Source organism: Hyaena hyaena, unplaced genomic scaffold (genome assembly GCF_003009895.1).
Source record: "Hyaena hyaena isolate Hyena2069 unplaced genomic scaffold, ASM300989v1 scaffold_43, whole genome shotgun sequence".
In the NCBI taxonomy this organism is placed as follows: Eukaryota; Metazoa; Chordata; class Mammalia; order Carnivora; family Hyaenidae; genus Hyaena; species Hyaena hyaena.
In genome coordinates this window covers 2,246,180-2,271,853 of record NW_024080675.1, presented here as the reverse complement: position 1 = coordinate 2,271,853, position 25,674 = coordinate 2,246,180, and the positions used below count along the sequence as shown (strand labels likewise).

General features: G+C 43.0%; 1 protein-coding gene across 3 annotated transcripts in view; it reads left to right on the top strand.

Annotated features, from left to right (window-relative positions):
* HHAT (hedgehog acyltransferase) overlaps nt 1–25,674 on the top strand; it is a 315,476-nt gene that overhangs the window by 232,784 nt on the left and 57,018 nt on the right. For all 3 annotated transcript variants that reach the window (XM_039230138.1, XM_039230136.1, XM_039230137.1), the window contains exon 11: nt 24,136–24,280. In XM_039230138.1, the coding sequence (XP_039086069.1) occupies nt 24,136–24,280 (145 nt within the window). The remainder of the gene's footprint in view (nt 1–24,135; nt 24,281–25,674) is intronic.

Below are 25,674 nucleotides of genomic sequence, written 5' to 3'. Positions count from 1 at the left end.
TGCTGACAGCTAGCTCAGAGCCTGGAGCCTGTTTCAGATTCTGTGTCTCCCTCTCTCTCTGACCCTCCCCTGCTCATGCTGTCTCTCTCTAAGAAATAAATAAAACATTAAAAAAAAATTGTTTAAAGATAAATTTCAGATAAAATATATAAATCCAGAAGTCAGCAGGAAAGAAATGTCAGTGAATTCTAATAGAAAATGGAATTTCAGTGAAAATCATGGTTATGCAACACAAAGAAAACTCATAAAAGGTGGTATCATCAAGTTTTCAATCTCCATCTTCAAATCTGAATAGTCTTCCCCAAAGTCTGAAACCCAGTTATCACCTGTGAAAGTCAGAGAATTCTTTTCAGCCTAGGCTGAAACCCTGTAACACGTTTCCAAGTTTCTTCATGAAGGGTCTAATATTAACCTTGAACTTAATGTTAAGCACTGCTCTGTAGACTTTGAGCCATGGCTTATGTTACTGATAAATTTTAAAGATCAAAAATGTTAAAGGAGTAATGCAACTTTGCCTTGTAGCCTCTGGCTTGTTAATTTTGGTTAAAAATGAAGACAGTGAAACCCGTAACAAGGTGAAGCACTTGAATGTCTGCTCTACTTTATCACAGCTCATTCCAGGACCCTCACATATGTATCTCATTTGAGCTTCCACCCACAATTCAGATACCTACATGTATGGTAGTTTTTGAGTATGCATTTTTTTGGTGAGAAACATGTCATGTATATTGTGAATAGAGTGTTTAATGTATATATTGAGCAAGAACATATTTTGTAAAACCTATGTTATCCTCTTTGATCTTGGCAGCCTGGTAGATGGTTATGGCTGTGTAGATGAGGAGCTCCTTGAGTAAGAGATCGGGGTTCCATCACTGTTTATACCCCAGCGGTTAGCTCAGTATCTGAGTTAGCTGCAGCATTAAGTCCCTGCACAATTGGTTTGATTCTTTACTTCTTCTTCCACCTGCCCGCCCAAAGACTTATTATTCTGTTTCTTACACAGTTCAGCATAGATTCTGTTTAACTTCAGGGAAACATGGCTGGCATATTCAAATAACCTTTTGAATAAACTGTTTCCGAGGTTGGGTTACTCTCTTTCCCTCTCTTGTCATGAATCTATTCCCCATTCTTTTGTCAAAATCCAGATGAAGGCTTTATTCCTTAATGCCTCCTTGGCACCTAATTTCCTCTGACATTGATCTGATAGTACTTTTACAATGTGAGTTCACCCTCCACCCCACCCCCAGGGTTCCCATACACTCTCTCTGTGGCATTCATCCTTCATCTTGTTAGGTTTTTTTTTTCCATCTTTTTTTTTTTTTTTTTTNTTTTTTTTTTTTTTTAAAGATCGGAAGGTATGGAGTAACAAAGATGATCATATCTTCTTATATCTTTTTCATCTTCAACATCAAAGCTTTGTTTGGAGCACAAAAGACAGTGGGATTTCTCAGTGTTGTTAGAATGGCAGTTGAGCACTCACTGGAAGACTAATCAGAGCTGAGCATTGTGAGTAGGAAGCCCTCTGATGTTCTCAGCAGGGCCGTATAATCAAACTTTCTGTAATAATGGAAATGACCAATACAGGAGACACAACCACACTGAGCACTTGAAATGTGGCTTGTGTCACTGAGGAACTAATTTTTAATTTGAATCTAAGTAGCCCCCCTATGACTAGGTGCTTCCATTTTGAGCAGTGCGATTTTAGAACATACCCCCATCTAGAAAAAAATTAAATGTAGAGTGTTGACTCTGCTATAATTTTGACTGATGTTCATTAATGCTGAGGTACCTCATATATCCAGTGGCTACTGAATGTCTCCACTTGTGTGTCTCACAGATAAATCTTGGCCTTAGCATGTGTGATACTAAATACTGTAATACTTGTGAACCCTTTCCCCCATAATTTCAACTAGCTCCTTTCCCTCTAGTATTCTCTATTTCTAGGGAAGTTATAAATCATTTAGTTATTCAAGGCCAAAACCATCAAGTTACTCTTTGTACTCTCTCTCCCTCAGTTCTACCTATTCATACTGTATATTCTATCCCCTAGGTAGATCTTGACTTGTAAAAGTTATTTCCATTTCTGCCAAGTCATCCTAATCTGACTGCTCTCGTTTCTTGCCCAGTCTGCTGAACAGCTTCTAACTAGTCTCCCTGCTTCCATTTTGCCTTCTTCAATTCTTTATCTTCATAGTGCTGAGTGATGCTTCTCAATAAAAACCTGACCATGTTGTTATCCTTCTTAAAATCCTTGGTGTTATCCCATTATTTTAGGACTAAGCTTGCAATATTTAAGATGACCTATGAGGCTCTGCCTGATCTAACCCCTTAGTCCCCCTCCCCCGCTTTACACTCTGTTTTTATCTTCATTTGCACACCTGACCCCTCCTGCCTCAGAACCCTCACACAGGCTCATTCATCTCCTAGGCTTCCCTCCCTCCCTCCCTCCCTCTCCCTCCCTCCCTTCCCCCTCTCCCTCCATCTCTGTTCATCCTTCAGATTGCAGTTTGAATGATATCTTGTTTGGGTGCCCTTCTCTGACCCTCCTAAGTCAATCAGGTCCTGATTAACAACTCATTTGGGGCACTTTGTGCATGATCTCTTCTGTTATACTTATCATAGTTGCAATGAAATATTTTTATCCAATAACTTGTTTAATACTTATCTCCTCCACTGAACTATTAGCCTCATGAAGTCAGAGATCTGAGTCCTTGGCATGCATCACAATGCCTGGCACAGAGTAAGCATGCAGTAAATACTTGTCAAATGAGTGAATATCTTCTGGCTTCACTGAGGGCAGTATAAGAAGAAGTGGGCTCATACACAGCATGAAGAATGCAAAGTGAATACTGAAAGAACTTCCTAAGGCTGAGGCTTGTTGAGCATTATACAGGGAGATTATTATTTTCCATAGCAGCATAGATAGTAATTGGTCTAGTGATGGCAAAATGCTATTTTAATGCTCAGTAAACAAAATATATATAGGAAAGAAAGGGATGGGGAGGAATTAGCCTTTCTGGTTCCCTGCTGCTTTATGAGATGGGGGGATTATTGGTTGTGACTCACTGAGGCACAGAGCTGTAGGAAGCTGACAAAAGGTACCTTCACAAAGCAGCCTAGCTAGGTGGACAAAATAGGAGTTAGTGCTGAAGCAGCACACTTTTTCTCTATACAAGCACTCTCTCAGGGAGCTAGAATTTGTGTTCAGCATTGAAATCTTTTAATAAGTGGACACGTTTTGAAATATCAGTAGAGTGAAATTACTTCTTGCCGATCCTAGATGTTCTCTCCTTTGAAGGAAGATACCTCCAGTCTGCCTGTCAGTTACTCCTATGCAAAAGAGAATCAATATCTCAAGCAGTTCACCCCCCTCCCACACCCCTAATGTTAATTTCACTGAATAATTTCAATATATCCTCCTCCCCCAGCCCGTGTCTCCTCTTCTTTGCCCCAAGAGTATCCCGCTGAACTGATTTATGTCCTCTCTGAAGCAGTAAAATTTCTATTTATAGACTTAATTGAAGAAAGACGCCTCCAGTGAGAATCAGGGAGGGTCAGTCTAATGGTTTTGAGAGGGATCTGATGCTCTGATGTGTCAGAAGGAGCCCAAAGATCATGGCTCTGTGCTGATATCCATTCATTTTATCTGCTATATTGGTCGGTTTGACTTTGAAGATGTAGATACAGAAATCCCATAAGTTTGAGAGTTTAGTTAATTGTAAGAATTATTGACATGATCTAACCAGTGCTTGCTTAGTTTTGTGGAATCCTAACACTAATTGGCAGGATATACATGTCAGTTGGCCTGATAAGAAGGTCAGTGACTCCAGTCCCCACTAACTGAAGGATCACAAAGCAAACTAGTCTAAGAAGTATTTCTGTTTGACAGTGGCTTGTGATCTTCTATTTATCTACTGCTTAAATCCATTCAACAAATGGAGATAGAGTACTTACTGTGGATAAGCCATTTTCTCAAGACTGGAACCCTTTCTAGACTTGGCAAGGTCTGTCTGAGTCTTCATTTCTCAATATAGTGCAGAGCCCTGGGGATCTCTGAGTGAAAGACATGATCCCTTCCTCCTCATTTCCCTTTTTCTGTATCTCTTTCAGTGCTTCCATGCCTATCGCCTACTAGTCTATCATTGTATATGGTACAGTCTTATTCATCACTTACCTCCAAGAACAAGGTATTTTGTGTGGCCTATCAGGATAATCATCTTTGCGGTGTCTGCTTTGGGACAGAGGTAATAAAACCGCAGAATGAGAGCTTTACTTTATGAAAAGCTAGGTGATCCATATGAAAAAACTATCTTATTTTCATTAACATCATAGAATACTGATTGGCTAGGCTTCCCAGGCATTTCTCCGAAGAAAGGTCCAGACTAGAGATAGATATCGGGAGCATATACTTGGGATTTTGGCCATGGAAGTGTTTGGGACTTTCTGGAGAGAGTACAGAAGGAGAAGAAAAGGTGGTGGAACAGGACCGAACCTGAGGAACACCAGCATTAAAAGCTGGATGGAGGAGAAGGGGCCAACAGAAGGAAGAAAATCTAGAGGGTGATTTCACTGAAACTGAGAAAAAGAGGGTATTTCCTGGAGAGAGTGGTCAATGGTGATGATGCCATGGAGGGATGAAGTAAGGTGAGGTTGAAGAATGGTTATGTCTCCAGGTCAAGGTGCTAACAGTGGGAGAAGAGCTGTGAGGCACCTCCCGTGTCACAGGAGATCATGGCCCAGCTGGAGATGCAAGACACATGCAAATCAGTTGAGGACCAATGTAAGGCCTTATGTGCAGAGAGACCAGAATGAGTCATGGAGGCAGCTGATGCTCATGAGGCGTGGTGGTTAGGGTGAGCTCAGCTTTTAGGAATGGCTTATTTAAAGAGCTGAGGCTTGAGTAGGACTCTGGAGAATTCAGAATGGGCCTTGGGTAGGTCAGTAGAGAGAAGACAAGCACTCCAGGTCAGGAGAAGAGCACATGTACAGCCTGAAGTCAGGAATAGGCTTGCCATTCAGGTGAGGAGGCAGACATGGCGGATGAGGAGCAATCACTCAGGAGAATGAAGGAAAGGAGGCTGGAGAAGCCAAATGGTTTCCCATATAAAGGGATTTGAATGCCAAACTTAGAAATAGAGAAATGCAAACCACTTAACCAAACAGGAGAGCATTAAATTAACGTATTAATCCCACACGTCAAATTAGCCTGTTGTGCCAGCTTGTTAGCACTCACCCGGGTCTCTCTGTCTGGAAAAAGCAAGGCACGTTGTTATGAACAGTGTGTTCCTTGGTGGATGACGACCTGTTGGTGCCCCCTCCATTGTCTCCCACTCGGGAGGATCATTAATGATGCAGGAAGCACACTGCGCAATTCACTGGTTACACGTTTTCCTCTCTGTGGGAATCTGAACCTAGGCCTTAACCCCTTTGGTCTGAGAGGTGGAATGTGGCAAATAATTCCACCTTTTAGTTCAGATATGTTTAGCATAGCAAAAGCATTTGCAAAGGTTCTTTTTAACTTCCCATTACTGAGGCTGCTGTCTGACAGAAAGAAGACTTTGAATTAGAGCCAGTTTCCAGTTAGTCGTGGCCTGGTGAGCACCAACCGCACCCCCCCCCCCCCCGCCCCCGGGCGCCGGTCTGGTCAGCTCTTGGACTTGTGCTGCTCTCCCCATCCCTTTCAGGGTACGCCTGATGAAGGTGGGGGTCACCCTGTCACCATTGCTGCCGCCACCGCCCTCTCGTCCTTTCTTCCTGCTAAGTGTACAGCACAGGCTCCCAACCTCGGGAACTGTAGTCTCGGGTAAGAATGCTAAACAGAAGATGAGATCCACGGCTTGAATGTCAGTGGTTGAAATGGGCTTTTTCAGGTGGCTTGTGGGATTAGATTCATTACTTGAGAGCCCTTGATTCCTACTTCTACAGCACAGATAAGTGGTGGTTATTCAAGTCACAGCCTGGTGCCCAGCAGTTTTCTGTAGATGAACTTAGGGAAAAGCAAAATCTTTATTATGTACGTGCTGAAGCTTTGGATGTGTGTTGCTAAATCTGGGCCTCTTTTCCTCCAAGAAAACCCATTACTCACTGGAGGTAGCAGAACTTGAGTCTCCAGTGTGCCTATTATCAATAGAAGGATGAAATTAGCTCACTTTTCCCAAAATAAGATGCGCATACTTAGTGCAATATATTTTTGCAATGTATTTATTTACAATGTAAATTTATATATTATGTGCAATGAGTATTATATATATGTTGTAACTGTATGGCATCTATATGTAGTATATATGTGTGTGTGTGTGTATATATATGTGTGTATATAGATATATGTTTGTGTGCGTGTATTCATTTTTTTGAGCTCTGAGAAGTCAGAGATGTGCAGGACTTCCAAAATATCTCACATTCCTCCCAAGACCTAGAAATAAACACTGCTTTAAAAAGCTTATGGAGCAGCTGCTGGCCTCATTTGAGATAGCTGAGTTGGTATCAGTGTGCTTGTGATTGCCAGCATGTACTGAAACACACAGCTTAAGGGGGCTTTTGCTTTTTCCTCTAGTCTCAACTCTCTAGTCCACCCAGTAGGCTGGGTAAGTGCTGGAATGGCCGTTGTCTGTCCCTTGAGGACTAGCAGGAAAGAGTAAGGACAGAAAGAGAACAGCAGTAAGGTACAGGCCATGCATCATATTGGCTATGCCATGATTGAAAGTAGTGACTTTGAAATCATTTCACTGTGGAGAAAGATGAATAAAGAATAATAGGTAGAATAAAAATTTATTGAAAGTTCCATGCAAAGACAGAAAAGTGCATAGAAGTTTATGTGCTAAAATACAAATGATGGTTAGCTTTTTACTGATGAGGATTATTTGTGACACATATTTTCCTGGTTTTGCTCATTTATACTTTCAGCCTTTTCTATGGTGAATGTGTGTTGGTATCTAATTAAGGGTGGTTGAGAGCAAAGAGAACAGTATGGATCCATCCTCGGGAGGCTTTGCTTAGCTGACCCTGGATGCTTGACGCATGTTAGAGATGGAGGGAGCAAACTAACGTAGGCTCTTCCGGCTACCACCCTTTGCCAGAGGAGAGACTGTACCAGATCGTGCGTAGACATCTTCCACGTTGGTGATTTTACTGAAGCATCACGACAGCCATCCAAGTGTTGCTTACCTCTGATTTTACAGATGAGGAAACTTCAGACCGGGGAAGGTACATGATATATCTGAGAACACATAGTTCACTTCGAAAGGGAGTCAAATTCAGTTATACATAATGTATTCTAAGCTTCCTTAATTTCAAGTAAGAAGAGACATCTGTCTTGATAAACCTTACGCATTCATTCATTCATTCCTCCTTGCTGCTTGTGTACATTTGGCATTAGATTTTGTTTTTTAACCAGCAAAAATGGATTTCTTCAGGAATAACAAAGAATTGCAATTGGGGACAAGCAAGCTCTGGCAGAACCATTACATCAGTTTCACATTCCAGCCCTCAGTTCTTGGACAACTTGTGTTTTAGTTGTGGCTTCACTTCACGTGTGTATGGAAAAATTGGTCTAAGTGAAGTGGGAATGCTCACAAAAGCATTTTTACCAAATTATGTCATGTGGTTTCAATAGTAGCTTTGTAGGTAAGTACTATCATTATCCCTGTTCTGCAGGGGGGAAAAACTGAAAACCCAGAAAGTTTAAGAAATACGTGTTCAGGGGCGCCTGGGTGGCTTAGTCGGTTAAGCATCCGACTTTCGCTTAGGTCATGATCTCGCAGTTCGTGGGTTTCGGCCCCACGTCGGGCTCTGTGCTGACTACCAGCTCAGAGCCTGGAGCCTATTTCGGAGTCTGTGTCTCCCTCTCTCTCTGACCCTCCCCTGCTCACGCTGTCTCTCTCTCTCCTAGAAATAAATAAAACATTAAAAAAAAAAAAAAGTGTTCATGGGTCAGAAGTGAAATATGTCTGCAAGGCTTCCTTCAGATAAATGAATCTTTGGTCTCCATTCCTGCTCAGACATCCTTCTCCCTATCAGCAACAACTTCTAATTCTCTTAGTTGTTTGTGATATTTATCCCTGCCTTTCTAAAGTATATTCTCTTATTTCTTCCTTTATGAATTATAAATATTAACCACTTTCTACATGAGATTTTAGCATCTGAGACCTACTGCCTACTTCTCCTTCCAATATGATAGTAGCTTTATTTTTGGCTAAATCAGCACTTGATGTTTACATTATTACATGTTAAGTGTGGCTCACTGCCACGCCAGTTAATATGCTACAGTTGAATTTCCTTTTTAGTCCACTGTTTGCCCACCTCAGCTTAAGAATCACCTTGCCTCTTTTCGATTAGTAGTTTACTGTCACCACTTCTTTTAAATAATTTTTTTTAGTATTTTTATTTATTTCTAAGAGAGAGAGAGAGAGACAGCATGAGCAGGGGAGGGTCAGAGAGAGAGGGAGACACAGACTCCGAAATAGGCTCCAGGCTCTGAGCTGGCAGTCAGCACAGAGCCCGATGCGGGGCTCAAACCCACGAACCACGAGATCATGACTTAAGCGAAAGTCGGATGCTTAACCGACTAAGCCACCCAGGCGCCCCTGTCACCACTTCTTTTAATGCTTGTTTATGTTTGAGAGAGAGACAGAGACAGAGCACGAGCAGAGTAGAGACAGAGAGGGAGGGAGGCACAGAATCTGAAGCAGACTCCAGCCTCTGAGCTGTCAGCACAGAGCCTGATGCAGGTCTCAAACTCATGAACTGTGAGATCATGACCAGAGCTGAAGTCAGAAACTTAACCAACTGAGCCACCCAGGCACCCCTTACTATCACCACTTCTTTCCAAACTCCCCCAATAAAATGGAAAAATCCCTCAGAGTAGTAATTTCTGTGTGGTCTGATGTATTTGGCAATCTGTCAGCTCTCTTCTTTTCCCAGAGAACCTCTCTTGGGTCCTTCCATCCTCTGTCCCATCTGGATCATCTCTCTCTAGATGGGCTGTACAGCTGGTGCCCCGTCCCTTCCCTCGTCTTTTGTTTTGAATCCCTGGGTCTTGGACCGCACATCCTCTTGTTTCCTCCCTCACTTTGGATCTGGGGGAGTCCTTCAGTAAAAGGACTACTTCTAGTAAACCTTCTAGTAGAAGGGGCCTTTAGAAAAGAACTATGGGTAATACATTTTTTTTGAGACTTGTATTTCCAAAATTGTTTTTATTCTATTCTCACATTCGAGTGATTATCCGAGCACTGAATTTTAAGGTTGAAAGGTAATTTCTCTTGAAAATTTTGAAGAATGTAATTTGTCTTCTAGTTTTTAGCTTTATGTTGAGAAATGCCATTTTGGTTTTTGATTCTTTATATGTAATCCGCTTTTCTCTTGAGAAACTTAATGAAAATACCGCTGGCATTCTGAGACACCACTGTATCTGTTATCCCTGAGTTTAGAGTCACTCTGATACAATTTATTCATAAAAAAAAGTCTCATCATCACATTCATCATGGGGGGGGGCAGAGAAAGAGGGAAGCCCCAGGGTTTGTATGCTCATTACCCAGATTTTTAAAAGATTTTTAAAAAATGTTTACTTAGGGGTGCCTGGGTGGCTTAGTTGGTTAAGCGTCCGACTTTCGCTTAGGTCATGATCTCACGGTTCGTGGGTTCGAGCCCCGCGTCGGGCTCTGTGCTGACTGCCAGCTCAGAGCCTGGAGCCTGTTTCAGTCTGTGACTCCCTCTCTCTCTGGCCCTCCTCTGCTCACGCTGTCTCTTTCTCTGTCTCCTAGAAATAAATAAACATTTAAAAAAATGTTTATTTAATTTTGAGAAGACAGAGAAAGAGCTCAAGCAAGGGAGGGGCACAGAGAGGGAAACACAGAATTCGAAGCAGGTTTCAGGTTCTGAGCTGTCAGCACAAAGGCAGGAGCAGGGTTTAAACTCCCAAAACACGAGACTATGACCTGAGCTGAAGCTGGGCACTTAGCCAACTGAGGCAGGTTAGGCGCCCCACATTATCCAGATTTTTAACCAACCTCCCTGTTTTCTGTCTCCATGGTTTACTGTTGCCATCTGTGGTACATAGTGCCTTTAATGGCTAGGACTTCTGGGGATCTGGTGTAGGAATGACTTTCTTCTCTGGCATCTACTATCTGGTGTCTCAGTGCTGCTAATTCCTCCATCTGCTTTCTGTCTTGTAAAAATGGGTTGATTCTGCCCACTTGATTTTCAGTTTTATTCCATTCCTTGCCTGTGGGTTTATATGATTTATTGCCAGAGTCCCGCTCCGGCCGGGTCCAGGGGTCCCCGAAGGATGGATGGTGTTGGCAAGGGAGGGATGAGAGAGGCGGAAGATTCTTTCTGGTCACCAGCCAGGCCTCTCTGCACTGTCTGAGACTCAACTGTATTTTATGATTTAGTGTTTGGGGGACAGCAGAGGGGTGGCATTCTGATGATAAATCCTTTTATCAGTAAAGTCTTTCCAGAACATTGATATGCAAAAGTTTGGGGAACAGCCCAGAAGTGGCATTCTGATGACAGATCCCTTGATCAGTAAAGATTCTCCAGAACATCGATATGCAAAAGGTGGGGAACAGCTGAGAGGTGACATCAGCATAGGAAAGGCGAACTTTACACTCATAGCTCAATGTGAGGTATTAAGAAAAATAGCTCTTTCAGGAACTCAATGTTGCTCCCATAACCGTAAAAGAAGTTCCTATAGTAAGTTCCTTCACGAAGTGCAGTCAGCAAGCATATCAAAGCCAGAATGAGTTACTCCTAATACCAGTTAACAAGGTGACTTGGGGGTCAGTACTCAAGTCGAAATAATTGGGTGGGGGTGGATATCGGGGTCACCATCTGACGGTAAGAGTCCGTGCAACTTACCTTAACCTCATAAGGAGTTTTCTCAGCCTATGAGTTCAGAAACAGCTCCCAACAGTTTATACCTTTCAAATGTTGACTTGCTTTTTTAAAAAAATTTCTTTTTAATGTTCATTAATTTGAGAGAGAGAGAGACAAAGCATGAGCAGGGTAGGGGGCAGACAGAGAGGGAGACACAGAATCCGAAGCTGGCTCCAGGCTCAGCTGTCAGCACAGAACTGAATGTGGGGTCCAGACCTACAGACTGTGAGATCATGGCCTGAGCTGAAGTCAGATACTTAACTGACTGAGCCACCCAGGTGCCCCATCAAAAGTTTACTTGCTTTTTAATGGGGTTTTGAAGGGAGCAAAGATCTCTCATCTCCTGTATTTAACTGGATGTCACAGAACAGTATTCTGTGCTGTTGACTGAATCATTTTGGAATGCTTTACCTTTTTGTCAGTTTTAGATTTTAAAATACCAGCTTTGCTCAAAAGTGGGAGTTGCCCTAAGCTGTTGCTTTTGTGTTTGAACAGGATATAGCTGAGGCCAAAAGTGTCACATTTTAGGCTTATTTAATAGTCCCAAGGGATCTCAGTGCTACCTGGAGAGGGAGTGCCCTGGCCATGAGCAGTCATAACTTGGAGGTGACCTATATCTAGCTTCTGTGTTCCCACCCATATGCCTTGACTCCAGACTTAGGGGAGGTAGCCAGGGTCTAAGGTCATTAAGTGGAAAGATTCTTAGACTTCCTTTTTTTATTCTTTTTAATTTATGAAGTCAAAAATACAGATAAGACTGAAGCCCTCAAAGACCATCATTCCTCCGACCCCAGCAAACACACCTTGCTCACTTCCCTCTCCCTTGAGAGGTGACCATTGTTGTCAAGTTGGAGTATAGTTTTCCGTACCTTTACTGCTATGTGTGTGTTGGGGAGGGGGGAGGGTGTTTATTAAATGGATAAATATTCTAAAACATACGCTTTTTTTCCTTCTTATGGTGTTATTTTGAGGCTGTTTCTATATTAGTGAATCTGGATTGGCATAACTGGACATGGCATGGATATATAATGTTTTTAGCCATTCTTCTGTTGCTGAAAATTTAGGTTGCTTCTAATTTTTCTCTTTTGCAAATGTAGCTGCTGTAGAGATGCCTATTTATGCTTCCTTGTACATATAGGTAAGTATTGATTTAGGGCAGATACCAAGAATAGAATAGAACAGGAGTTGGCAAACTATGGCCCAAGGGCCAAATCTGGTCTACTGCCTGTTTTTGTATAACCTGCAACTAAGAATGGTTTTTATATCTTAAAACCATTTTATTCTGGGGCACCTGGGTAGCTCAGTTGGTGAAGCATCCAACTCTTGGTTTCGGCTCGGGTTTGTGAGTTCAAGCCCCACATTGGGCTCCATGCTGACAGCTGACAGTGAGGATCCTCTCTCCTTCTCTCCCTCCCTTTCCACCCCTCCCCCCCCTTCCCCGGTAGCTCTGTTTCTCTCTCAAAAATAAATAACTAAACTTAAAAAAAAAAACTGTTTTATTCAGTGCTCCATACTCTTCCTACTGATTTGAAAGATTACCTTTAATATATAGTAAATATCCCAATATACTTGGCTTCATTTTGGAACTCCATTCTATTGTATTGATCTACCTGATTCTTCCTATTCTAAATACTAGAGTTCTGTAGTATGTCTTGATTCCTAATAGGGAAAATCCCATGCCCCTTTTGGTTCTTTGGAATTACATTGGCTATTTTTGCACATTGACTCTTCCATATGAGTCTCAGAATTGGTGAAGTTCCTGGAAACTCCTTTTGGTATTTATATTCGAATTTGTTAGGTTTGCACTGAATTATAGCTTAATTTGGGTAGTGTTTACATGTCTGTGATGGTGAGTCTTTTCAATCATGAATAGTTATTTATTCACGTCTTCCCTTAGTGGTTACATAATGATTTATCATCTCTCCCTAGAAGTCTTGGACACCTCTTTGTGGACTATTGCTTTCATCTAGGAAAGGTACTGATTTTTGTTTTGAGTTGATAATTTTGCATCTTACTTGTCTAAATCTTTTGTTAGCTCTAGTAATTTGACAGTTGTTTCTTTTGAATTTTCTAAATAAATGGTCATATCATCCACTAATAATGACAGTTTGTCCTTGCCAACAAATTTAACTCTTGCTGCATTTAGTTGTCTTGTTGTATTGACTGAGTCTTTCAGCATGGTTTTCAGTGACAGAAGAGAAAACGTCTTTTTCTTAGAGCCAGTGGGAATACTTCTCTGGATCTTGACATATATTCTCTATCAACTCAAAGAAGCTTCCTCTTTCTTTTTACTAGTTGGTTTTTTAAAAAATCATGAATGAGTGTGCAATTTTACCTAATATTTTATTAGCATCTGTTAAATGATCATAAGATTATTCTCCTTTAATTATTTAATTTCATAAATTTCTAATGTTTTTAATATTGAATTCTTCTTCCATCCCTGGGACAAATCCTGTTCAATTGAGAGTATTCTTTTAATCACTCCTATATTCAATTTATGGATATTTAATTCAGAATTTTTAAGGCACCATGTATAAGAAAGATTAACTTATGATTTTCTTCCCTCATGTTGGCTCCTTATGATGTTAGTATCAGAGTTATGTTAGCATCGTGAAATAAGTGGAAGCTTCCCCTGATTGTCAGTCCTCTGAAACAGTTTCCATGGAAATTGTCTGTTCCTTGACCTTCTGGTAGAACTTGCTCATTAAGATCATCTGACCAATTGTTCTTTATGTGTAGAGCTTTGACCGCTGTTTTAGTTCTTCTGTGGTTATGCTTTTTCAGGCTTTCTACTTTTTCTATGAGAATTTGAGGCAATTTATATTTTCTAGATACTTTGTGTCTCAGCTATGTTACCAAATATATTCATATATAATCTCCAAAGAGTTTTAAATTTTCTGTATATTATTATCTCTTGTTGTTTGTGTGGCCTCGTTTTCTTAATTCTCTGTACTTGCCAACATTTATTCATTTTTTAAAAAAATTTAATGTTTATTTTTGAGAGAGAGAGACGGAAAGAGACAATGCGCAAGTGGGTGAGGGGCAGAGAGAGGGAGACACAGAATCCAAAGCAGGCTCCAGCCTCTGAGCTGTCAGCACAGAGCCTGACACGGGACTTGAACCCATGAACTGTGAGATCATGACCTGAGCCAAAGTCAGACACTTAACCAACTGAGCCACACATGCCCCAATATTTATTCATTTTATTATTACTTCAATTAAAGCTTTTGATGTAAATCACTGAAAAATTTTAAAATTGAGTAATGTGTTAAGTTCTATAAACTTTTGTTGTTGCTGATTTATTTTATTCCATTGTTGGTGAGCATAGCCTTCATGATAACTTTTTAGAATATATTGGAGTTCCTTTCCTGGCTTAGTACATATTCAGTTTGATTATGGTCCATTTGTGTATGAAAATTGCATGTATTCATTGTTTTGTATACCTGTTTATTAGACAGGCCTAATAATTCTTTCATTGTGATAAATTATACATTTATACATTGCTGAAATTCTCATTTTGTATATATGTTACTCTCCTGGCTTTGGTGAGTGTTTTAATAACTGTTATTTTAAACTTTCAATCAAATGAAACTCACTTATCTTCATTTCATTAACACCTGTTCCTGGAGATTTATCTTCTTTTTCTGTTTGGAACATATTCTTCTGTTTCTTCATATTTGTTTTTTTTACTCTCTCTCTCTGATGGTTTCTTTGCGTTAGATAAAACTGCTATGTCTCCCAGTCTTGACAGAGTGGTCTCATGTAGAAGTTGAACCATATCAGTCAGCCTGGCCTGAGCTTCTGATTTCTTTCTCAGACTTTTGTGATTGTCTAAGTACCTTCTTCATTCTTAATGGCCCTCTTTGAAGATGTGCTAATATCTATTAGTGTTCCCTAGGGGAGGGTCACAATCAGCACCCTGACACAGTATGATTAGAATCCAGACCCTCAATCGTCAGGTGGGATAGTATATATTTAAACCTCTTCCCAGGGAAAAACTGGGAGATAGGAATTTCTGCCTGCTTAGCTGTGCCAAGACTTGGTGTGTGGTCCTGGGAGAGTGCTCCTTTGCCCATTAGGAACTGCTTCTTTGTTTGCCGCAGTCCTGTGGGGCTTGTGAATGGAAGCCCCATTGGCCATCAGAGCCAGGCCATTGGGGGACCTCTTCCTTGGACAGCAGCTATGAAAGCTGGCATGCAGGTGTGCTTCAAGCTCCTTCAAGGGAGATACTGGCAACTTGGAGGGAGCTGGAGGGAAGAGTTGGGGAAGTTGTCCACCAGCTTCCCTGTGGCGTGGGATGATCACAGACATTCTTTCGATGTGTGCTAAATGAGAAGCCTGACTCCCAGGCAGAAAATTTTGAACTATGCAGTAGAACTCTTTCAGAGAAAGACTGGGAGATTTTCGCTTGCTCTCTCAATGGTGAGCTCTGCGGGGAGAGCTGTGACAAGTGCTCATGTGTCCCTTAAGCACTACTTCTTTGTTTGCTCGTCCTGTGGGTCTTATGAACACAAGCACTATCGGTTTTCAGGGATAATTGCCTGTTCCTGCAGTGGGAGTCCTAAAATTTGGGGTGCTAGATGTGGGGTTCAAAATCTTTGTTCCTCATGGAGAAGCTGGGAGTTAGGGGTTTTCTCCCAATTGTAGGATGCTGTGCTGGGAGTGGGGTTTATGGCAAGAGTGTGTCTCAGCCTTGTCTGCCTGTTAAGATGTGGGCGTTTTCTCATTTACCTGGTGTGTAGGAGTTTCTCCACCAGTTTCTGGATTTCTTTCAGTGTAAGTTGCTTTGTTTACTGAATGGATAGCTGTGTACTTAGTGCATCCACGGAAGGGGGTGGAGGGAGAGGAGACTCTTATGTGGCCACCTTGATAGCCTCTCCTGGTCTAAGATTGTTGTGCCCATTTAGGTTCCCTTGGGATTCCATCTTAATTTTAAGATGAGTTTTTCTTTTTCATTTATTTATTACAAATAGTTTATTGTCAACTTGGTTTCCATATAACACCCAGTGCTCATCCCCACAAGTGCCCTCCTCCATGCCTGTCTCCCCCCTCCCCCCCTACACCCATCAGTCCTCAGTTTGTTCTTGGCATTCAAGAGTCTTTCATGGTTTGCCTCTCTCCCTCTCCCCCACTATTTCCCTCCTTCTCCCCCTTGGTCCTCCATTAAGTTCCTCCTAATCCTCCTATACGTGCAAACATATGGTATTTGTCCTTCTCTGCCTGACTTATTTCGCTCAGCATAACACCCTCAAGGTCCATCCATGTTGCTACACATGGCCAGATTTCATTTTTTCTCATTGCCATGTAGTATTCCATTGTATAGATAAATCACATCTTCTTGATCCATTCGTCTGTTGATGGACATTTAGGCTCTTTCCATGTTTTGGCTGTTGTTGAGAGTGCTGCTATGAATGTTGGGGTACATGTGCCCCTATGCATCAGCACTCCTGTATCTCTTGGGTAAATTCCTAGCAGTGCTATTGCTGGGTCATAGGGGAGTTCTATTGTTAACTTTTTGAGGAACTTCCACACTGTTTTCCAGAGAGGCTGTACCTAAGATGAGTTTTTCTATTTTTGAAAAAAAAAAACCATCATTGGAGTTTTGATAGGGATTGCCTTGAATCTGTAGATAGCTTTGGGTGGTGTTGTCATCTTAATAATATTAAGTGTTCCAACCTATGAATATGGATGTCTTTCTCACTCTTCTTGAGGCAGTATTTTGTAGTTGTCAGTATATAAGTGTTTTCCCTCCTTAGTTAAATTTATTCCTAAGTATTTTTTCCCCTCTTTAATGCTATTGTACATGGAATTGTTTTCCTACTCTGCTTTTCAGATTCTTCATTGTGAGTGTATAGAAATGCAACCAATTTTTGCGTGTTGATTTTTTTTGTCTGGAATCTTTGCCAAATTTTTTCATTAGTTGTAACAGTTTTGGTTTTTTTAATGTATATAAAATCTCTAGTTCTTTCTATATATAAGATCACTTCATTTGCAATCAGAGACAAGTTTTGCTTCTTCCTTTCCATTTTGGATGGCCTATTAATTTTTATTTAGCTATTTTATATTCCTTTGACCTTTTAGGTATCATTTTCTGAGGGGATATGTTAAATCTCCTACTCTAATGGTGAATTCCAATTACTTTTTTTAACTTCCAGTGTTATTTTAAGCCATATTGTTCTTGAAAATATTGCGCTCCTGAAATTGACACTTGTTGAATATCTATCAACCATTGCTTAAGGAACACATGCTAAGTACTAGTTTTTGAAGTATTTGAAGTATTTCAAGGAAAAAACACTTCTTGAAGATCTACTTTGTGTTTGGCACTGAAGGGACAAATATCTTGAAGATTCCATTCTAGGAGAGGAGACACACTGTGCTACACAGACATGAATGCCCTTCTAGTTCCTCCTTTGTAAAATGGGAATAGTTTCTCCTACTTAGCAATATAGCTTAAGCTCCTCACATAGTGAAATTTTTTTGCATAAGAAATTGTATATCTAAAACCTATAGATTGATACTATCTATCCCATGGGTTACAAAAACACAGCAAATGGGTGACTGACTCTGAGAGGGTTAGAGTAGCCTACATTTATCAAAATACCAACTGTGAACTAGAGAGATGAGGAGTCTGAGCTTGCCCTGGGCAGTGCAGTTAAAATATGGGGCCAGAACCTGAGTACCATTTGGGCTGGCCCAAAGCTGTTGGTGTCCTGAGCTGACACTGAGCCTGGGGTTTGAAGAAGGAATTCGGAGGACACATTCTCAGTAGAGAAAACAGCTCGTGCAAAGGCACAGAGCTATAAAAGTGTGTGCCGTGTTGGAAGAACAGTGACTAGAGCTGTGTCATTAGTAGGAGTCAAGGTTAGAAAGTAAAATGAGGTCTGATTGTAAAGGGCCTTCTTTGGAGTTTTGTCTCAAGTCATGAAGAGCCACCAAAATATTTTGCACAACAGAGGGACATATTCAGTGTGCCTGACAAACCAGAGGAGGAAAGGCTAGAGTATAACATGCCAGTTAAGAAAGAGGCTTCTCCACCATCCAGTGTGGAAACATGAGGACTAAAGGTCAGGCCATATTGGTAGAAGAGCGAGAACACGGGGTGAGACAGTACTGTTGGCCATTCCAGAACTTTTGGCAGGACCCCAGCTTCTCAAATATGGCTTAAGTTCTGTGATTATACCAAGAGCCTGTTGTTTGCTTGGTTATTTGAAAGTCCTCTGAAATTGCTTCATATGCTGCATGGATTTGGATGCCAAATTATAGTCTGTGCTGTTTTTAACCAAGCAGGATAGCTAAACTGTGGAGCAGGTGACTCGTACGTTTAAGCAACATTAGCTTTGCCTTTATCACCAAAGTATCTGATTCTCTCTCAGGAGCATACATTGCTTAGATCTCAGGAGTAGAGGCTGGAAAATTTAATTTCATTGACCAGATGTATTTTGAAGCTTCGTGCACTTACAGAAAGGAAGGAGTTGATGTTTTGAGCCCCTTCATGTATTCATTTGGTGTGAATATAGGATGTAATGGAGCATTAAGGAAGTCAGGAGATTCTGTAACTTCTTTAGAGCAAAGAGAGAGATAGGTGTTAAGTAATTACTGAGCACATACAGAGTATGCATGGGTCTTAGGTGATGCAGCTGGAAGAATAGCACTCACCATACTGGGAGGAGCATGAGAGAAAGGCCACTCATGAAGCACAGACTTCTAAATGGAAATGACCAAAGTGCCTTGGCCAAGGAAGCAAGGGGAGCAGTGTTGTGGCAGGTTGGTACAGGATGGGACAAGAGTTGGGGTCCTCCTGACTGTTTTTCTCTGGCCACTCTTTGTCTTTCACAAGAGCTCTGATTGTTTCTTTGGTTACCTTTGGTGTCGTCTTTAGAGCCTGCGGGGTGTCTACCCTCATTTACTCTCCCTGGTCTCCACCTGTATCCCCCATGCCATTTCCTTGTTCATCCTCTCTTACCCTTTGGGCAGCATTTTTATTAGAAAATGAAAGACTTCAGTGGTTATGTGGAAGAACTGTGTCCAGCTGCTCAAACCCACCCAATTTCTTTTTTTAGCTTCTCCCCATTTAAAAATAAACAGTATCAGGTCCCACTTGCCAAGCCTTTGTCAGTCTCCAGCAGCCATTCCTCCGGCCCATCTGCTCCCCCAGATGCTCAGCCTTTTCCCCTCTTCCCAGCTCGGCCCCACATGCAGCCCCTCCGTGGACGTGTGTGGCACCCACCTCGCACAGCAGCCTGTAGCCCCACCGCGCCATCTGCCTCCCACCCTCGTGGACATTCTGAAAGTACCTTCTGACCCAGATTCCACCACCACCCCGGGACCCAGCTTGTTTGCCCCAGCCCAGGTCCTGCGATTTCCAGGGCCAGGATGCTGCCTGGAAAAGAGAGAGGAGTTTCCACAGAGATAAGAATAAACACAGGAGCTGACACCTCACAGGAGGAAACACAAACTAGTTTGACAGTTTAGTTCTGCCCTAAGGTTTATTTTGTTTGGGTTAGTTCCTTGCCTTTGGAAGTCAGTGTCTTAGAGGGAAGTCTAAAGCAGTGCTTTGAGGGAAATTTTAAAGCACGCTGTCTTTATACAGCGTTCTCACACCTCACCTCTTGTTTCTTCTGTTGGAGACCCTGAACTCACACAGAGGAATTAGAGGTCTACCCTGGGTGTGTGTGCTTCTAGGTGTTCTGAGGGGCTTGCTGTCTCCAGGCCCAAAGTCCAGGACCTGCTGAAGAGTGGGTTATATCAGTGCTAACATGGAGAGAAACCATCTCAACCTGTTACTGAAGCCAGAGTCCCTGAGAGAGAACTGGTCACCGAGGGTAGGAAGCGGTACTTTCTGGCTGTTCTTCTTTCCTCTGGGTCTGTGGGGTGTGAGGGAGACGAGCCTCAGAACTGGCTCTGTGGTTGGCACAGGAGGCTCCTCTCAAGTTTGATGTCAGGGGGTGCTGGGTGGGTTAGGGGAGCCTCACACTAGGATGCTGTGAAGAGCACTTTCCCTGCCCTGGGATGCCTTTCTCTGTGCCCCAGGGGAAAGGGGGTGAATTTTTGGCATCGCTCCTAATGAGGCAGGAAGGGAAGTTCTGTGTCCCCATAGGCCAGGAGGGAAGTTGGCCTTATAAGGAACATAGAAGAAAACATGGCACCCATGTTGACACTCTGGGCAGGACAGTTCTGTCTCACACATTGCGGTATGTTTACTATCCGTGGGCCCTGCCCATCTAATGCCATAATTTTGTTATCCTTGGGACAACCAAAAGCTGCCAGCAAGTTCTAACCATCCCGTGGGGTGGGGAGGGGGACATGCTATTCCCATTTTTTTGCTGCCAGGATATTGGATTGCCATAGTCTCATCTATCCTCTGGGAAGAGACCATGACCAGACCAGAGCTTTTTTGTATCCTGTTACATTTGCGTTAAAATCAAATTGCCTTATCTGACCAAGTTGGCAGTTCTTATTTTCATAGCTGATGGATCCTCACTGGCTTATTTCCCCATTTGGTTCACAGTCCATCACGTGACTTCTCCTACCAGGGAGGCTTTTCAGTACCTACACCATGACATATGAGGCATGGCCTCTGCACAGGACAGATAGTCTGTATCCCAGATGTGAACAATTGCTCTAGAATATCAGAGGAGAGTGTGTAAAAGAAATCAAGAGTTTAAAGTAGGAATGTTGGCCCTCTGGCCCTAGAGATTCAGTAAGTCGTATTTATTGGTGGGGCTGGCCAGGCCAAGGGGATATATACCTTTCCAGCCTTGCCCATGTGACTTTTTCTCTCGTAGGACCCTTAAGTATGGAACTTAGGTCTGGAGTGTAAACCAGTGGCTGAGGCCAGATGGTTCCCAAGGTAGAGGGAGATCCCCAGGGTCTAAACTGTCACCTCCTGCAGTGTATCCAGGGACTGAAGAGGAGAGATGGGTTATAGCCGAGACTCACACCCTCTTTGCTATTAATCCTGGGCTATCTGCACAGGCTCTATTTTACTGTTCCTGGTGGCCTCTCGTTCTGCTCTCCCACTGATTGACAGTGCAGAGAAGCGATGCTGAGTCGAGTTGCTGCTTGTGGGCCGTCAGGCTGATTTTGTCAGTTTAGAGGATGGGGCTATTAATTCAGTCAGGTTTTTGGATTTTCTTTATCATCACCTACTTTGTCTCCCAACCTCTCACCCTGGGGTATAAGGCCTATGACCATCTTGATTCCTCCTTTATATCTTTCTAGTGCATTGATTCTAAGAGCCTATTCCTTTAACGTTCTTGCTTGCTTTTTGCAAAATGAACTCTTCCTAAAAATTGAATCGTACCCCATTATTTCAGATTTTAGATGTCCTCCATTGTCTCTGAGATCAGAGGTTTCTTCATATTTGCTGTTATTTTGACTCTTCTCCCCCTAAGCAGAAATTGGAATTTATTGAATCATATAGCTGAATAATCACAGGAGCAAAGGAAGATCCGTTAGAACCAGAGCCTCAGGTGTAGAAAAGAGGAGCCCTGTGCCTCCAGCATTCACTCTCCACCCCATCTCCTCCCTTGCTCTGCCCTTGGCCCCTCAGCTCTGCCTCCTCCTAGCCTGGCCCTTGCCCCACTAGGTCATCTGGCTCCTCAGCCCTGCATAGAAGCCCAATGCAGAGAGCATTTTCCTCTCTCAGTATCTCTCAGTCGGTTATTTAATAATTGTAATCATTTCCTGTAAGAAGAGAACCGCTCTGAGCTTAACCAACCTACGTGTATTCTCTGTCATTGACATTAATGTGGAAAAGATTACATGGGGCCTTTGAAATCCCCTAACAGGATGTAAGGTTCGAGGACATGGATGGGGTTGGAATAGGAGTGGCAGAACATCTGACTCACTGGGTCCCTTAGAAATGAAACAGGTTATCAGTGGTCTTGTACCTGGAGAGAATTATTTGAATATATGTGTGCCAGTTATAGTAATTTATACTGTCTTGATTTATCATTCTGAATCCCCCCCTATCTCCCTCCTTCCTGTCCCCCTGCCTCCCTAGTTACTGCTAATTGAGTCAGTGATACCCAGAAAACATCTTATGCTCTCAAATGTAGAAACTAGTAGATTAAATTCTCCCTATTCTTAGAGGTGAAGAGTGCTGAATTACAAGCCCGTTTCATCCCCATGTTTCTTTCATCACCACTTTTTTTAAAAAGTTTTTAATGTTTATTTTTGAGAGAGAGAGAAACAGAGTGCGAGTGGGGGAGGGGCAGAGAGAGAGGGAGACACAGAATCTGAAGCAGGCTCCAGGCTCTGAGCTGTCAGCACAGAGCCTGACACGGGGCTCAAACCCACAAACTGTGAGATCATGACCTGAGCTGAATTTGGACTCTTAATGGACTGAGCCACCCAAGGCGCCCCGCATCACCAGTTTTTATAATGTGCCGTTAACTCTTGTCTGACTTGACAGCATCCCCTATACATGCTTGTGGCCTCTTAGAACAAGGGAGAGACTAGGGGTCACCTTGTTTGGTAGCTTCTCACTTGGGGACATGTCAGCATCATCTGAGAGCTTTCCAGAACAATGATGTCCAAGCAGATGACTCCGTGCCAACTACACAACCTATCTGTGAGAAGGCCACACTTTACTTTCACATAATGGTGGCAGTAAAACCCTGTTCCAGGGTGATGCTGGAGAATACCACGGATGGGGTGATAGATGATAATAGTTGTATCTGAGCATATGTAACAGAAGCTGGGACTGGCAGGAGAGGAAAGGGAGAAGGGGTCAGAAATTGACTTCTCTAGGTTTCCAGAAGACAGTGATCAAGGCTTACACAGTGGCCCCGGATGGTCCATAGCGGGGTTGCCAGAACTAAGCCTCCTGCCGGAGACACCCTCTGGCTCAATCCTTTTTGCATACTAGCAATTTGGTTAATTTAGATTTCTATTTGTAATTGGAGCACAGCGGAAATCAGGAAGTGACCCCAGAAATATGTGGGTTTCAGGAAGATCTTCAGGAACAATCTCTAGACTCTTTGCTCTCTCTTTTTCTGTGTCTTTGGATTAGATTGAGGTATTTATCAGAAACCCTGGGGCCCTTGGCCTTGCTGCTGTACTGCGCCTCGTTCTCATTCTGCATCTGTGGTCCCCAGGGACAGTCCCTGTGGATGTATCGATGGCGCTCACACACTCCGGGCACAGCACTGCCATCTCACTCAGTAGGGCCACCAGAATGGTCAATACTGAGAAAAAAAGGCTTTATTTACTTTATGCAATCCCCAAGAAGATATTAAAAGGGAAGGAAAAAGTGCATTGGAGACCTCAGCTGGATGAGCAGAATTCTTTATCATCATCATTGCTGGAAACCACCTCTCCATTTCCTGCATCTCTCAGGTGCTGTGACAAGCGGCCGCTCTCAGAAGCTGCTGCAGGCTTACTCTCCGTGGGGCGTGTACCCTGAGCTCTGATTCCAGGATGAGGTTGGCTTGTGCTGATTCTCCTGCACCCTCTCCATGGGATTCTTCCTCATAGTGGCTCGGATTGACAGGATGGCTTCCCAGAGTCAAGTTACTTGGCCCAAAACATCACCCTGATCTTGACCTCATTACATGGAGTTGTGCCAGTTATCAGGGAGCACAGTTTAAATGATTCTTGGGGCGCCTGGGTGGCTTAGTCAGTTAAGCGTCCGACTTTCGCTTAGGTCATGATCTCACGGTTCGTGGGTTCGAGCCCCGCGTCGGGCTCTGTGCTGACTGCCAGCTCGGAGCCTGGAGCCTGTTTCAGTCTGTGACTCCCTCTCTCTGACCCTCCCCTGCTCACGCTTGCTCTCTCTCTCCCTCTCCTAGAAAAAAAAATGTTAAAAACCTTTATAAATTTATGCTCTTCAAAAGAGAAAATTCAGAAAATATATTGTGGAATTGTAAATAATTTCTATTCTTAATTGCTTGTTACACGGTCAAATGGTAAAGAAATACATCTTATCAGAAATGTCTGAGGNAAATGATTCTTGTACCTGTAGTTCACATGCAGAGGATGTGTGGAGACATTCCAGCCAAACCTTGACTAGCTTCAGTGCTTGTGTGACGCATGTCAGGGGAAGCCCATTTGGTAGTAGGAAGCTACAAATTGGGGGTGTGTCACTTCTTAGACCAGAGTGAGCATGACACAGGAATAGAAGTTTTGAGAGCTACTTAAGTCATGCCCCAACTCAGGCTCTGGGCTCGGCATCCTGGGCTGGTACCAGAGACACTGCGTGGTACCTCGGCACTATTTTCCTGCCCCTGGAGTGAGACACCACCTGCCTTTTCCCCACAGATTCACTTCCTTTCCCCACAAGCCCGCCGTCGATTCCATGCTGCCTTTGCGTCTTGTTCCACCTCCATGCTGATCCTGTCCAACCTGGTGTTTCTCGGGGGCAGTCAAGTCGGGAAAATCTACTGGAACAGAATCTTCATACAAGGTAAGTTGCCCGACAGTGTTGTTTTCAGTCAGTTTCTCATTTTCCATGTATGGTGTTGGTACCTTGAATAGATGAAGGGGGAGGCATTCATTGTTCTGTTCATGGTGTGTGACCCATAAAATATCACCCAGAAACAATTCCCTGTGTTTAGCCATGACTTTCAGGGCCCCCTACTTCGAGGTACCTCATCTATCACATGTGGCATGTAACATTAAAAGGTACTATACCAGCTCTCCCAAACTCTTACTGTTGCCTTCTACTAAATTAACATTCTGGGTTTTAAAAAGTTCCCTGGGGCGCCTGGGTGGCTCAGTTCGTTAAGCGGCCAACTTTGGCTCAGGTCATGATGTTGTGGTTCACGAGTTGAAGCCCTGTGTCGGCCTCTCTATTGACAGCTCAGAGCCTAGACCCTGCTTCAGATTCTGTGTTTCTGTCTCTCTCTGCCCCTCCCCTGTTCACGCTCTGTCTCTCTCTCTCTCCCCCATCTGTCAAAAATAAATAATAAAAAAAAAAAAATAAAAAAATTTCCTAATTTCCTTCCTAATCATTCCAGCCTTTACTCTACTGCAAAAGTCAAACCTAGTTTCATTTACCACTCTGAGCATCTGGTCAGCAAGGTCCTGGAAGTCCCACTATGCTCTCCTGTAGCTGTGGGCTTGGTACCTGGATTTGCCACAGTTCTTTGCTGTAGATGTTTTTATCTGAACACCAGGATGCCACCACTCGTGGCCGGTCCCCTATACGATATGCATTAAGTGGTGCGTCTCAGTGTCCACAGCAAAGCCACACCTCCAGCAGGTAAAATGCTAGTCTGGGGGAATTACTGTGGAAACACTGCATTAATAACTGATATCATTTATCTATGGTCCCTACGTCCCTCCGGCCGGAACTAAGAGCTCTGTCACGGCCTTAAGAGACTTGGGAGGATGAGGACTGCTTACAGTGCATGTTACTCCAGCCAGTTTACGGGGTGTGAAAAGCAGAGGTCTCCTGTTCTGTTTCCCTGACCAATGGCATGGCTTCGTGGCTTTGTTCTGGGAAGTTTTGCCAGGCGGTAATGACATGATTGATTGCAGGCTGTCATCTCTACCTCTGGGTCCCTGAGGAGCCAGTGATGCTTTCACTGCAGATTTTTCATACCAGAAATAACCCCAGCACAGCTGCATGAGTCCAGAATGCCAGGTCACAAGTCTAAACTGTGGCAGTCTGGGGCAGCCAGGCTCCAAGAGGCCATGAGAGAGCCCTGCTCTGTTCTCCTCTCATCATTACAAAACTCCTCTCTGATCTTACTTTTAAAAAAAAAATTTTATTTTAATGTTTTATTTATTTTTGAGAGAGAGAGAGAGAGAGAGAGAGAAACAGTGTGAGCAGGGGAGGGTCAGAGAGAGAGGGAG